General features: G+C 38.2%; 3 protein-coding genes across 5 annotated transcripts in view; 1 reads left to right on the forward strand and 2 right to left on the reverse strand.

Moving 5' to 3' along the window:
* Positions 1-6,412, forward strand: part of LOC107036481 (protein dead ringer) — a 112,926-nt gene extending 106,514 nt beyond the window's left edge. For all 3 annotated transcript variants that reach the window (XM_015254487.1, XM_015254470.1, XM_015254478.1), the window contains exons 6-7: positions 2,250-2,578; positions 3,838-6,412. In XM_015254487.1, the coding sequence (XP_015109973.1) occupies positions 2,250-2,578; positions 3,838-4,508 (1,000 nt within the window). In that variant the 3' untranslated portion in view covers positions 4,509-6,412. The remainder of the gene's footprint in view (positions 1-2,249; positions 2,579-3,837) is intronic.
* A 721-nt stretch (positions 6,413-7,133) lies between these two features.
* Positions 7,134-10,847, reverse strand: LOC107036497 (adenosine deaminase-like protein). Its single transcript, XM_015254501.1, has 7 exons — positions 10,734-10,847; positions 10,552-10,670; positions 8,608-8,799; positions 8,288-8,525; positions 7,714-7,849; positions 7,515-7,615; positions 7,134-7,378 (listed from the first exon to the last, which is right to left on the reverse strand). Exons 1-7 carry the CDS (start codon positions 10,770-10,772, stop codon positions 7,193-7,195), a joined length of 1,011 nt encoding a protein of 336 aa, XP_015109987.1. The 5' UTR covers positions 10,773-10,847; the 3' UTR covers positions 7,134-7,192.
* A 384-nt stretch (positions 10,848-11,231) lies between these two features.
* Positions 11,232-14,110, reverse strand: LOC107038744 (ATP synthase subunit b, mitochondrial). Its single transcript, XM_015258038.1, has 4 exons — positions 14,015-14,110; positions 13,479-13,643; positions 11,717-12,069; positions 11,232-11,615 (listed from the first exon to the last, which is right to left on the reverse strand). Exons 1-4 carry the CDS (start codon positions 14,040-14,042, stop codon positions 11,439-11,441), a joined length of 723 nt encoding a protein of 240 aa, XP_015113524.1. The 5' UTR covers positions 14,043-14,110; the 3' UTR covers positions 11,232-11,438.
* Between the last annotated feature and the right edge of the window lie 856 nt (positions 14,111-14,966).

Genomic DNA, 14,966 nt, shown 5'->3' on the forward strand with positions numbered 1-14,966 from the left:
ACACCTCTCAATCCTATCGCCGGGGTAATCTATTTGGATGCGTCCGTCATCCTCGGTGTGTTGTGACGTATATTTAAAATCAATTTAATTTGCTATTTTCGATTCAAACGGATATTAAATATGCATAGAGATACACCTACGTTAAAAAACTTAAATTTCAAATTAAATGTCACAACGATAATTGAGATTTTTTACAACCCTAATTTACATGATTCGATTCTTCAATTTAAAAATTAAAAATCTGACATTTTAACGGGTAATTGAAGAATTATAATGAATAGTCAATTTCCGTGAATTTTTTCATCTAAATGCTTGATTCAATAAGCCAGAGGATGAAAGAACAAAGGATCAAATAAATTCTCACCTTTCAAACACTCATTCACGAGCATCACCACAAAATATCAAACTGAAAGGCAAATTTTCTCATCTTTATTTGTGTTGATTCCGGGGAAATTAACGATGCCCACTCACGCTACCGAGAATTACAAAGAACAAGCCTTTTGATACTGAATGCGCCTCTTCTTCATCTCTAATTCCTTTTGTACTTGGCATCCAACGAGATCACCAGGGCAATACGGATTCGTATATTTTCGTTTCAACCGAAAAACCCTGGGGGAGCAGCCGCTTATGATACGAGCCGCCGTCTCCCAGAGTATACAAACACTGGTAGCAGCTTATGCTGCCGTACAACTCTGCCCATTTCCCGATAATCATGATAACGCTGTCTAAACATTTTTCAGTGGTAAAAATTGAAATAACACGAATTCCAGGATTGAATTTCCTTTGATGTTTCCCTCCATCTTTCTCCAATTTCATATCTCGCTTTTTTTTCTTCTTATTTTACATTCACGTCTCATCAAGGATCGGGCATAATATATCGTTCAGCGTTTTCTCCTTCGAATTTGATTAACACCCCGCTTGGAACCCCCCCAAAGATTTACGTCAGTTCGTTTTTGGCATCGACACGCGTTGTATCTTGCTCGTATGTAACTCCACGGTAAGAGTGAGAGAAATATCCCAATAGTTTTCGTCTGCACGGGGCCCCCAGACAATCGTAAAAATCCGAACGATCCCCGCGCGAATTATAGGCTGCGGTATGAGAGAAACACCAGTTGAGTGTATTCTTCTTCAACGGATCCCAGTGAAGGACGAAAGAAAGGAATATAACTTTTACCGTGGTCTTGATACCGTGCCCCCTCCCTCCGCGCCCCCCAACAGTATACACTGGACAACAACCCCTCGCGGCTACAATCGATACTTTGAACCAAAAAATGCCGGTGAAATAAAAGTTAAGGACAAAAAGGACAAGTTGAGGGGAAAAATTATATTTATGCATTATGTATCGACGTCGAGATAACCGCGAAAAATGATGGTCGTAACTTTTGAATTCTACGTACAGGCGAGACATTGATGGTCCAAGATTATGGCAGGTTTGATTGGTATGGGGCAAGTGTGCGGATACTATTTCACATTTTATTTTTTTACTGCTTATGATGATACCATGTTTCGGTTACAGTGGTTTTATTAACTCCAGTTTGTTCGTAATAGTTTATTGAGGGGTTACTGACTATGGCGAGATGATAAAATTGTTATTTTAGGGAAGGAACATTTTTTGGCTCAACTTGAATTATAATTTTTGGGAATTCATGGATTTTTCGCGATATTCATAGAGATTTTTATCCTGGGACTGAGAGGACTCCTATATTCATTACGTGGCCTTGATAATTCTTGATTAATTTAGTTGATTAACTCTATTCGACCAAAATACAGACTTGAAATGAAAGAACTTGATGTTCAATAATTATTAATATGCTAAAATAGAGTAAAACTTGAGTAAAATTTTAGACAATTTTGAAGCACGAGGAAACATCCGAAATAAAACTGTCGGGTAGCCTCACACATTGCGCTCTGACTGGTCGAAATCCGACTGGGAAAAATCAGTAGCGAAGTGGTGAAACGGTATAAGTCAATTTTGACTATTGACCAGTTTTCAATGAATATCTCGGAATCTAAGGGAGATAGCAAAATTTTTATTACAACATTTTTTGTAGACCCGCTTGAGAGCTACAACAAATGTAGTTACAAAAATTCCGCTATCTCCCTTAGATTCGGAAATATTCCTTAAAAACTCAAATGGGAGATAAGTCGACTTGAACCGTTTTACCACTTCGCTACTGAAATAATCATTATAAACAAATACCTATCGCAAATGATGACAATAATGAATGAAATAATTGTTCTCATTCCAGATACATGAAATATCTGTACCCCTACGAGTGTGAGAAACGAAGACTGTCCACCCCAGCCGAACTCCAAGCAGCAATTGACGGAAACAGACGCGAGGGACGTCGCAGTAGTTACGGTGCATACGGCGGAGGTGGGGGTGACAATATGATGCAGAGAAATTCCCACACACCAAGTTCACTTGCCTTGCATGCCGGAATGTCACCATTATCACTGGTTACAGCAGTAGGAGGTCAGCATCATGGTTCACAATCACTGCTGAATGGAAGCACAGCACATACCCCCCTGACGCACCATCCACATCACCCCCAGGGTTTGGGACAACTACCAAATGGTAATTCACGTCTCCAATTCTCTTCACAATTTTCATTCACTAAAAAAATTGTCATTTCCTCTTGGAATTGTCCCTTTTGAAAAATCCAGGAAATAATCCATTAGAAAAAAAAAAACTTGACTCAGACTGGAGGGGTGCGAGGGGTGCAGTGGGTTTATTTTAAATCGATAGTTAGAAGGGGTCTCAGTGCCTCCCCGAAGATGATGATGCGAGAGGCAGAGGCGTAATTGATTGTACGATCCACCGTGAGACAGGCGTTAACGGATGACTCTCGCTAACGAGCATTCCTATCCCCCTCCCCCCTCTCTCCATTCCCTCTCCCGCAGCTCTCCACCAAATGTGAACCCAATTTCATAGTCCTCATCCACCGAAAAAATGAAAAAGAAAAAACTCCCCGAAAACGTAGAAATAATCATCTTTTATCTCTGCAGGGTCTTCCTAAACTCGGTAGGAAATTTTTGGGGTGAATTTCGGGAGTGATTTTGAGTCGAAAAGTCGTTCCAAATTAATATTCATAATTCAGGAACCAATTGATCAATCGAGCTCAGTCTGGGCTCATTACAGCGAGAAAGAAGTATACTCTTCAAGTGAAAAATATTCCAAAAATCCCGTAAATGCACTTCGGAAATTTTGCTAACGAATTTCAGGATCACGGATCGTCAATAATATGACTTTTTAAGGATATTAGAAAAAATCATTCCTAAATTACTAAATTTGATTAATCTTGTTTGGAAATTGGAAATTAATGAAATAATCAATAATTTGAGTTGTCGATTGATTATTAAGCAAATCTTTTCAACTTTCTCACGACGATTTTCGATTAACGAAATAATCCGCAATCTGCCTCAATTATTGATTGATGAATTATTTAAAAATTAGAAAAATTGATTAATAATTAATTTAATAACGGACATTTGCATGATATTAACTGGTCTTATGGAGTTATGGATACTCTGATAACATTGATAGCATTTCGCACATTTTGAGCTCAAAGTGATCCTCACGGTCACAAATGACGTCGCTGAAAAAGATGAAAAAAGCAAATCAACATTGATGTGAATGGGACTTGCTGAGATAAAAACGTGAATATTTCGGAAGCTAGAATCGACAAAGTGCACACGTCCACATACATGTATCAAAATAACGTTAATTACACTCTCTCCTTTTGGCGACGGCTGTTCACAACACCCTCTAAATAAATTCAACTCTCATAAGCCCATTAAATGATCGAAATTAATCACTGTTATTCAATTTTGCAGGTCCAATACCGGGGCTGGCTGCCGCTGAACTGGAGGCACGAATGGCCGAGTACATAAAGCTATTCAACAAAGAGTTTCGAAATTCTGGGGCAAGTACACCACCACCAATTCACAGACAAGGAAGTGCATCGCCGCCATCGAGCACACCTCCACGAGACACTGCCATGGCGGAGATGTCACGACTCACATTATGGAATTTATACAACAATAATACACTGTATCCAAATATGCATCAACCGCCAGTATCGCCACAGCCCTCGCACTCACCAAATCCCCAGGCATCGAGTCCCGAGCCCCAGAGAGAGGCCCTCGATCTTGGCTTGAGATCATCACCACTGTCTTCATCACCAACGAGACACAGTCCCCAGTCGTCTGGTGGCAGTATGAGGGTAAAGAAGGACTCGGAATTGACGGGCAACACTGGCCCACCACTACCCAAGAGATCTCTCTCAGACGACGAGTCAACTCATGAGAAAAATGCACCCTCATTACCTGGTACACACATAAAAATATCGAACAGGGGAGACGGCAGAAATGGGGATAATTCGCTAGTTGTCAGTATGGAATTAAATGGCGTTATGTATGAGGGAGTTTTATTCGCCCAGTCACACAATAGAAATTCGAATGCAACGAATAATAATACCAAGCCAGCGAGGAGTATTGTATCGTGAATTTGTTCATTTTTTTTATGAAAACGGGTATATTCATACAAAACTGACTTCAATTTTACGTTTAAGTGCATCTGTGTAATGATTATTAAGTAACGAACGAGCGTGGCCGATGTTTCAGCTGATTGATACTGTTTTTTTTCTAGATTATCCCATGAGAGTGATGTTATTCGAATGACTAGTGAGTTTTAGGATTATTTCATTCACGATGTATGTACTCCTTCTTTTCTAAGCATTCAATGATCTTTTGTGTGGGCTACGACGTTTGTGGTTGGGTGATTGCCGTGTGAATTTACATTGTGTGAATGTTGGTTTATTTTTTCTCTGCGTGCAATCGAAGGGCAAATAACAGAGTTGAAAATTTTTTTTTCGTCGCTATCACGCCTTGCGATCCTCTCGTTCAAGAAGATTCGACTCAATCGGGTTCTATTGATTAGCCTGTAATTTGTTTTGTGCTTAGTGGCACAAATTTTGGGAAACTGAGGGTGGAGGGTTTTCTTGAATGAGAGTAACATTCAATATAGTATTAAAACTACGGAATTGTTATCCGAGTTTTCTTCATGTTCAATCTTTTAAGCTGTACCGCCGAATCAAAAGAATTTTAAAAACCATCTTAACTTATTTATTATATTCTCAGTAATTGTTAGATGCTCATGAGAGAAGTAATGTCAGTTTTCGTGGATTAAATCGCATTTGATCGTGTATCAACGTCTCATTCTCCCACACATCATTATATATATTTTATAGCATTTTATTCACTTTTAATAATTGTACATTCTTTCTACCTTCGACCAACAGTTTATTATTATTATTGATGGAGACGATGAGAATCATTGAACAGTGAACAATGATATTTTTTATTCATTGTTTGTAATCTTGTCTGTTTGATAAAAAATTGTACATACAGTCATCGAAATATTCATAGAGTTTAGTGGAAAAACAAGTATATAATTAATTGGAGAGGGACGTCCGCAGAGAGCATAATGAATGATTATAGAATTTTTCTTTTTCTACGTAAACAAAAATGCAAGATTTCACAATCGAAATTATTGATTCGTGATTGTAATTTCGAATGAATTCGCACATATGTAAAAGTAAGAGAAATGCAGGAAGGGCTATGATGAATTTCCTCGTTGCGGTGGAGATTGATGATAATCTCGTTGATCATTCGTTGTCAACGATGGAAATAAATAAATACGTCACAAGATACAAAAATAGAATATAATTATCATCACGTAATGTAGATGTAATGCTCGAAAGATATTTGGATTAATAAAATGTTGAAATGAGGAAAATAAAGCAATGGTTCATTGCTGAAAATGAAAATAAATAAATGCATCAGATTCAGTTTATTCTTCTTTTTTATAGTCATAGATTGTAGGATTATATGTGTAGCGACAGTAAGATATTAGTGTGTAACAAATAACAGTGGCCGTTGAGAACTTTGAACAAGTTGCGTAGTTTCACAAGTGTAAAGTGAGGGAATATTTTTTTTTGCTTCCGAATGGAAGCTTTGTAATCGTCCAAATTTGACTTTAGATTTGTTGCGTTATATCAACTCACTACGATCCAAAAAATCCGAAAACGCAATTTTTATTGTATTTTTTCTCGTTTTATTTCTTTAATTTTCGATTATTTTGAGGGGTAAGTGAATATAGGAGAGTTTCTCGTGTGGATAGATGCTTTTTCGAGATGAGTTTAGCCAAAAAGACTGTTATATAGGATGAATAATTACTCTAGAAACAATTTCTCACTGTGAAACATTATTGACATCACTAATTATTAATTGCGTCGCTCTTTGAGAAAAAATTCATTAGGTATTATTGTCGCTGTTACTCTTATGTTTTCTCGTTGTATTGAATTGATTATCGATGTAAAATTGAATCTCCTTTCGTTCAGTTATTTTAATGATTCTGAAAATTTATGATAGGAGGGATTGTTTTTAGTTACAAAATTGAAAATTCATAAATTTATTGCGATTTATTCAATTATGATGGAATTGTTGCGCGTGTGATTGATTTTTCAAATGTATTTGAAATTATTTGTCCATCAATTGGTGCTGTATCTACGCTCCATATGATTTTTTCCCCAATAAAATAAAATTCACTGAGATATTTGAATAATTCATGTAATTTATAAATAAAAGAAATTCTCGTTTACGTGATAAACGAGGAAGAAAATTCGCTGTGAAACGCAATATTTAAATAGATGAAGAGGAATATTCTTGTCAGGCTCGATTGTGATTCGATTGACAGGCATTCTTTGTATTTTAGTAAAGGTGTAAGGGCCACTTATCCTCTTACGTGTGTCAGTAACGCCCGCGGCGCTTAGTTAAAGAAGAAATAAGGCGAAACGATGACATTTTGATCATTGAAAATTGCAATTGTACCGCAGTTAGAGGGAAATTATAAGATAAAATAAATGTTGTGTAAATATATGACTTCATTGTAATGATGAAAAAATGAATAGATACGAGAATTCTGATGACATTTAACTACTGTACGTTTACTTTCAATTTTCTCAGTTAAGGTAGCTGCTTAGTTATCATCTGTAAATCTATGTAAACGTGTCTCACGATTATTAATAAAAAAAACAACAACAATCGACAAATGAGTTGTGTATTTCAAAGTAGAAAAATAGCCATTACAATTCCAAGCTGAATATTTTTAACGCAGTTTCAATCACAGTCATTTGGAACAAGAGAATAATCTAATCTTCTCCGATAGTTTGCATTTTTCCTCATTCGTAGCGAATGAGTATTCAACAGCAGACAAGGACAAATCCTTCAGCTCCTCGTTATCTAGGCCAAAGTGTTTACCAGCGAGTTGAAACTCCGCCGATAAGCTCGTATTGAAAACTCCCTTATCATCCGTCTATAAATGTTCAAATTATTACTCACTGGATGGTTATTAAAAAATCCCATAAACTCGAAACATAAAATTTACGAACAACAAATAACTAGTATTCTGAGATTCCTCCATAAAGATTAAAACATTATCTTGTACTCACTGAAATACACACTGGATGTTTCTCTGTATAAAAATATGCAAATTGATGTTCAGTGATGGATGCCACAGTTTTGCATTTCATATTCGACGTAAGACACAATTCTAAAGAAATTAGTTATTTTGCATTACAATGAGGATTTATCCCTGAACGGAGCGTAATCGAGGGAGCAGTACGTGGACTTATCAGCACGTTCACTTACCAACGGGAATTCGAGAGTCTAGAAGCATTTTGTAGATTTTTTCAGTCCCTTTCAAATTGGGGTGAATATTCGTGCAGTGACCGAGGCGGTCTGGCTTGAAGTTTAGAATATCTATGACTTCTTCCTCGTTTGGAACCTGTCGATGAGAATTTGATTGGCAAAATTGATTGATTCTAATTTCCATTGAATTTCTATCTTTGGCTCCCTGCACTCAGGGAAATGATGCATTTGAATCAGATGAAACTCTTTGTTCAATGTTTTTCTATAGATATCAACAATATCTTTGAAGGAAAATGTTTTAATTCAATGAATTAAATAATCTATTAATCTTAAATGAATGATTATCGCATGTTAATAAATATTTTCTCTTCAATTTGTTTAGATTAACAAATAGTATTAGAAAGCGTATTGTGTAATACTATATTATAGGATATTAGTTCAGAATATAATATAGTATTATCCTAATATTTTTAATGTATGCTAATCTATTGATAATAAATAAAATTAGTAGATCAAAGCCCTCTTTTCTACTTCGTACGAAGTAAGATGAATAAATTAAGAATCTCCTCCATACCTCAGCGCAATGTGCAGCAATTTTTAATCCCACGTCGCGACAATCCTGCAGTAATTTAATGTAAGCCTCCCCCTCCGTCGGATCACCACTCAAATCAATACCGACGATTGTCATTGGATGCTCTCCGTGACATTTAATCGCTAATTTAATGTTCTCCTCAGCATTGGCCGATCCGTCTTTTCTATTCACTGAGATTAATAATTTAACGAGTATCCCAGGAGTTTTAAATTTACATGTCCTGAAAAATTAATCTATGAATATTCATACTATTTTGAGAGCTTTGTGAGTCCTGGGTGTAATGAATATTGCAATGGGAGTACTCAATGGCTTTGATGATGGCCTCGATGTACTCCTCCTTTGTCATCTGACCCTTCACCGATCTCGGGGTGCTTCGGAGCTCGAGATAAATCACGTTATCATCGTGAAACTCCTGAATTACATCGCATGTGGCGAGAAATACTGCTTCTGGAGTGTCGGTTAAAGAATGGACGAGATTGAACATTTGGAAACACCTGTGAATGTTCTCAGTTATTCTATTGACATTCTGGAGCGAGTGACATAAAATATCAAGTACTGAAGGATATTATGGCGGAGGACGGAGGGTGTGACGACGATTCTGAAGAAATTCAGACTTGAGGTTTTTATATTTTGAATTCACGAAATTTCAAATGACGGGTGAAAACCGTTTACGGGGTAATCCTAAAGTTATTTTTTGAATTTATGAATGGACGCTTGGAGTCAACATTCACGCAATTGGCGGAGCGAAATACAACTTCCTTGTGAGTATTTTTCATCACTTGTGCGTAAACTTTTCGTTTATGAGTAAATGAAAACGCACTTTTCGGCACCAGGTGAACGTAGCAGCAGTGTCAAAATAGCTGTTTTCATTACAAGGCCGAAAACAACTTTTCTGACGAGTGTGAGGGTTCACACAAGTAAGAAATAGTATTTTTCATCACGCTGTGACGAAAAGTGAACTTTTCGGCACGCTCCGCGTGCCTAAAAGTCCAATTTCCGCCACATTGTGATGAAAAATATTGTTCGTAACTCGTGAAAAAATGTTTTTTAGCTCGTGGGATTATATCACGAGCCGAAGGCGAGTGATATAAACCTCCCACTCGCCAAAAAACACTTTTTTGCACTCGTTACGAAATATACTATTTCCGGCCTGTTGCGATGGGGTTTTTTTACTCGTGCGGTTGGCCAGTCCTCGCCTTCGGCTCGGAGGCCGACGCCACACGAGTAAAAAAACCCCATCGCATCAGCTCAAGAACAATATTTTTCTGTAGTGATTTTCAAGTTTTCGAGTTTGGGAAGTATGTAATACCAATTCCCAGACGAGAAATCGTGAGAAGCAGTACAGAAAAAGTATATTTCAGGGCGAGTGCCATGGGCTTTTTTACTCGCGTGGAGTTGGCGTCCGAGCCTTCGGCTCGGACCGGCCAACCATGCGCGTAAAAAAACCCCATGGCACTAGCCGTGAACGATATTTTTCCGTAGTGATTTTCACTTTTACGAGTTTGGGGACGGGCTAATACCAATCTCTGGGGAAAAGTGAAGATCAGTACGGAAAGTTGTTTTCGGCCGCGTGAATATAATTTTTCTCCACAATGTCCGTAAACGGAATTTATGGCTAAAGAAAACCGTTTATGAGATAATCCATTAGTAATTTGAAGAATTCAGTAGCGAAGCGGTAAACCGGGTTAAGTCGATTTTGACTGTTGGCCAGTTTTTGACGAATATCTGGGAATCTAAAAGAGATAGAAAAATTTTTGTCATGACCTTTTTTGTAGAGCCAACTGAGGGTTATAAAAAAGGCGATGAACAAAATTTTGCTATCTCTCTTAGATTCCGAGATATTTGTCAAAAAATGCCCAAAAGTCAAAATCGACTTAACCCGGTTTACCGCTTCGCTACTGAATTTAACCCTTAAGTGGTCGCATCGTGTGGGAATCCCCGCCAAACCATACGCAACCTATAGAGCGCCACTGTAGAGCGAGTGAGATGCTGGAAAAGCGCGACCACTTAAGGGTTAACAAGTCCTCTCAAGGGAAAATGGAAACTTTCTGCAAAAAAGCACAGGAAAGCTCGAAATATTGTCAACTAGTGTTATTAAATAATACTAATGTTATATGAATTGGGATACTGCGAGGCCGTGTTAAAAAATTTTGGTTAATATTAGCAAAGAAAAACCCGAAATGTGATCGGACTAAAATTTTTTGAGCTGAGTGTCCCGTCATAATACCCTCTTAAATATCTCATACTCTTTTAACGATGTGAACATCTCGATGTCAGGTATTGATTCATCGTCATTGCCCTTTAATTTTTGCAATTTCTTGAGTGTCTGGGGGCTCACTGAACCATTCAAGTGAGCATGCAGCTCCTATAAAAATATTTAAGAGAATGAGAATTCATTTTTGATTGCTCGAGTGTCGATGTTACTTACTATCTTGGGGAGCGCTTCGCAGAAACTCCTCAAATCCATGTTTCGAGAAAATTTTAATTCTTGTCCTATGAGTTTTCGCTTTGTTTACAGTAGTTTACTGGCACACTCGATTATGTTTTGATTTTTGGGTTAGTAATTTAGTATTGGATGCATTCGCGCCCCCTAGGGTGGTTCACGAATCCCCAAATTGGTTTAGTCTTTTGGAATTTTTTTGAAGAATACGTACCCTCAAATTTTCAAATTTTCCGCCAGCGCAATAATGCGTATTTATACATCTGCTGACTTATTTTGAGCATTTTTTTTCTTCAGTTATTAATTTTTGGAAACCAAACAATTTTAGGCGCTGCACAATCTAGTAACGTAGTGATTAAAGTTTTTTGGTTTCGAAAAAGGGACATTTGTAGAGATTTCCGGTAAAATTTCCGGCTGCGACTTTGCGTCGATTTTTCCATGCTAAAGCTAGCGTAAAAAGTTAGAGAAATGAAAAAAGACAGATAGTACACTGACTTTCACCACCAGGCCAGTAACATCTTTATTGATTTACTCGTAACTCGATAGCGACGATTTTCAACTGAATGACAATATTACAACTTTACATAATGACGATTGAGAAAGTTCAAACATTATCGCTAGACCCGATCGGCTTTGAATCAAAATAAAATTCCAATTGTTGATCAATTCTATTATCCCTACACGTGTAACAATTTATGCCTTTGGTGCAAGCCCCTGAAGTTCGGCGATGCACTGCTGGAGAGTGGCCTTCTCCTGCTCCGGTGTTATCGCCTTCAATACACTGTTTATTATCCATTCGGACATGTGTTTCTGGGCAACTCTGCGCTCCACATTGGCAATCTGCAGTTGATAGTCCAAACGTTTCTTCACCTGCAAGTTGGAATGAGAATAAATATTAAATCAATAGCTTTTACTGTATTATTTGTTTGGATGGGGTTGATGAATTGACGAGTTATTGATGAATTGTTTACCTCTGTGTAAACTCTGTGGATGCGTTCTCTGTATGCAGCCTCCAGTTGTATCTTGATGTTCTCCTTTTTGGCATCCACAATCCAAGCCTGAGCCTCTGTTCTCCATTTCTCTTTCTTTACGTGATCGATAAACTCCTGATGAGACTGGATTTCGGATGTCCTGGTCGCCTGCAGCTCCGCCTCTTCCTTGTCCATTCCCTCATCCAGGTATGCAGCTAGTTGTGGGCCCAATTTCTTTACAATAGCTACGCTCATAATGAACACCGAGACTCCAGTGTAGAACTCGTGCTCCAGAACGTAGATCTCCTTGGAGACGAGGTACGTGGTAACACCGAAGAAGAAGGCGTAGGGGCCTGAGATTATTTCAATCGTTAATTAACATTTCATGGTATTGTTACAACTAGAATCTGTTAAAAATTATTCATGAACGATGTTCCAGCGAAGTCAGAGAGTGTAAAAAATGGGTAGAAATGGATTTTTTTCCATGAATTTCTTTGATCTGAAAGGGGATCTTGACACCGTGTGCAGAACAGAAACGAAATAATTTCGAAAGTGGCGACTTATGCATGAGGTTAAATGGGGCAATGATAACTTTAGCATTGTCTCTGCATCATCGATCAGACGGCAATATGGAAACATGCGGAATTTATTGATACCCTGTTTAGCCTCATGCAAATAAAGGAACTTTAGAAACTATTGCTGTCGTTGTCTAGCTCCTAGGCGATATGAAGTTTTGTATGTCTTTTCAATAGATCAAAGAATGAATTTGAAAGAAATCATCTACTACTAGCCATTTTTTTACGTTCATTGATGTCGAAACATCATTAAGGGTTGAAAGCAATGGGGTGAAAGGTGTCATTATAACAGAAAAAAGTGAGGCGCCTCTTAAAGGTTGGAATGAATGTAAGAGTTGGAAGTCGGTCATGTCATTCATTAATAAACGGAAGTCTGTAGCAAATACAAACTAAAAGAGGGGGGAATCATATTCAAAAACTACCAAAATGTAAATGATCACATTAGTCTTGATATCACATAGGATGATCATAATAACAGTTGAATTATGTACGAATTTTTCTAAAAAATTTTCATGATTTAATTTTCAAATTATTAACAATCAAAGCCAGTTCTTACACAGCAGCTCTCATAATGTCTCATTTAGCACGAAACTGTGTTACCATCTGTGCTGATAATATAGTCTCAAAAGTTTCGAATCTCAGTTAGAAAAAATTGATATGAGGGTCCATGTGTGAGAAATGACTTTGAATGTTAATTACTTGGAACCGAAATCTAGAAAAATCCATTATCTAACCAGCAGAATCAATTTTCCATAAACATTTTGAATCAATAGAATCGTTTCTTCACAGATGAGACCTGAAGATTTCTTTGGTCTTTTCAGAGTCACATGAGAACTACAAAAAAGTATTCATAAAAATTCCGACGAAATTAATGAGTTTCCTCGTCACTTAATTACTGAATTCGACGAAAGACATTCCTCGAATTCATCTTGCTTTTATAAAAATTGGATTTTCCCAACAATCCAATTTTTTTTTTTTTATGCTATCTTCAATCAATAAAAGAAGAGGCACTCATAAAATCATTTGTAATGCCTTTTCAATTTTGACTATACGAATGCTTAAGAAGGAAGTGAATTCGTTCAATCTTCATCTCAATATTGAATGTCGAGGGAACGTCACGTGTTCACGAATTTTTATCGGTCATTTAATTCATTAAACTCCAAAGACATCCTTATTTAATTGCTCACCAGTGTAACCGGTCTTATTGTAAAACGCTTGGAACCACTCCTCTGGAATGAAACCATGACGCACAGGGCTTGGCTCAACTGGACGTTCTGGTCTATTCGAGAAATCAGGTGGTGCTGCTGCTGCTGAACTCTGAACACGTGCCAGAGCAGGGATACGCGTTGCCACTGAAATTCACACATTTCAACGATAAATTCCACGGATTGATGAGACTGTCATGGGAATCCCAACCCTCTGTCTCTCCACACTGACAATCAGATGTTATTGTAACGGAGAGTCTACCATAAACCACGAAAGGAGCAGAACCAAATTCCAGCAAAATCCATCCCTAGCACAATTCATGCAGTTCAATTATGAAATCATATAAAAAATATGAGAGAAATTTCTTCATTACATAATGTCGAAGTTGATATTATGGAACATAACCAAGAAACCGAAAACCCTTTCATCAGTCAAAGCATCAAACTCAATCAATCGTTGGATATGGTTGACCAAAGATTAATAATGAACCCCCTAGAAAATGTTAATTGACAATTACCGTTACGCAGAGCCAATCTCGAGAACATTTTCACACTCGCAGAGATGTTCACCAGCTCCCCAGAACGAGCCACTTGGGACTAGGTCTCGGAGAAAAAAAAAATGGCCGTCAGCGCCCGCTGGAGCCAGCGAATCAGCTCCCCCGCCGCTCGAGCGGATTCAAACATGCAAGCGTGATTGGCTGTTGCCCTCCCCCTCAACCAATCATCATCCTCCCCTTCCCCTGCCCCTGAAACCCTCGATTCCCATTCGTTGAATAACTCTAAACAATCGAACCAAAATTCAAACAGTCGATAATCTGATTTTCATGTTTGCCAGTCCTTCCCGGTGCGTTACAAGCGAAGAGTTTAAACTCAACACCGAACAACGGGCAATTTTCACGCAATGTCACTCAAAACAATCTCACCCCTACTGATCGAGAATTCGTTAAACTATTGGCAACCCTCAGACAATTAAATGCATCCCCTCTTGCAATAAAAAAACCCGAACGCTCGACCCTCTCAATCTCTCCCCAAACGAACCATATCCCCATTAAACATGTACACCCTCTCAACATCCGAGGATCAAAGCCCTAAAAAGAATCCATTCCCAAATCTCATCGATTGATTCCAACCTGAGTACTCTAACAGCCCTCTGAAACCACCGCGCCACAGTCTCTCCCCTAATAAAAACCCTCCACTTCTCCCATGTCCATCAGACGTATCTCATGATGCAGGAATTTCCGTAAAGACGATCTAAAACGAGGGGGGAAAATCTGGAAATTCCACGAGAGTCAGAGGGTCAGGTGTAACGTTATCCCTCTCTCCACCTCTCGCCCCTCATATCCCCAACAAGATAAAGAGAGTGGTGGAGTAGTAGCTGTACAGACTGAGGATGAAGCGTGGGTTGTGGGTGGTACATCAGCGGTCGGGGGAGGTGGAGAGAGCAGCGATGGTTTAGAAGCGAGAGTTGAT

Source organism: Diachasma alloeum, unplaced genomic scaffold (genome assembly GCF_001412515.2).
Source record: "Diachasma alloeum isolate Michigan unplaced genomic scaffold, Dall2.0 Dall_scaffold_00176, whole genome shotgun sequence".
Classification (NCBI taxonomy): Eukaryota; Metazoa; Arthropoda; class Insecta; order Hymenoptera; family Braconidae; genus Diachasma; species Diachasma alloeum.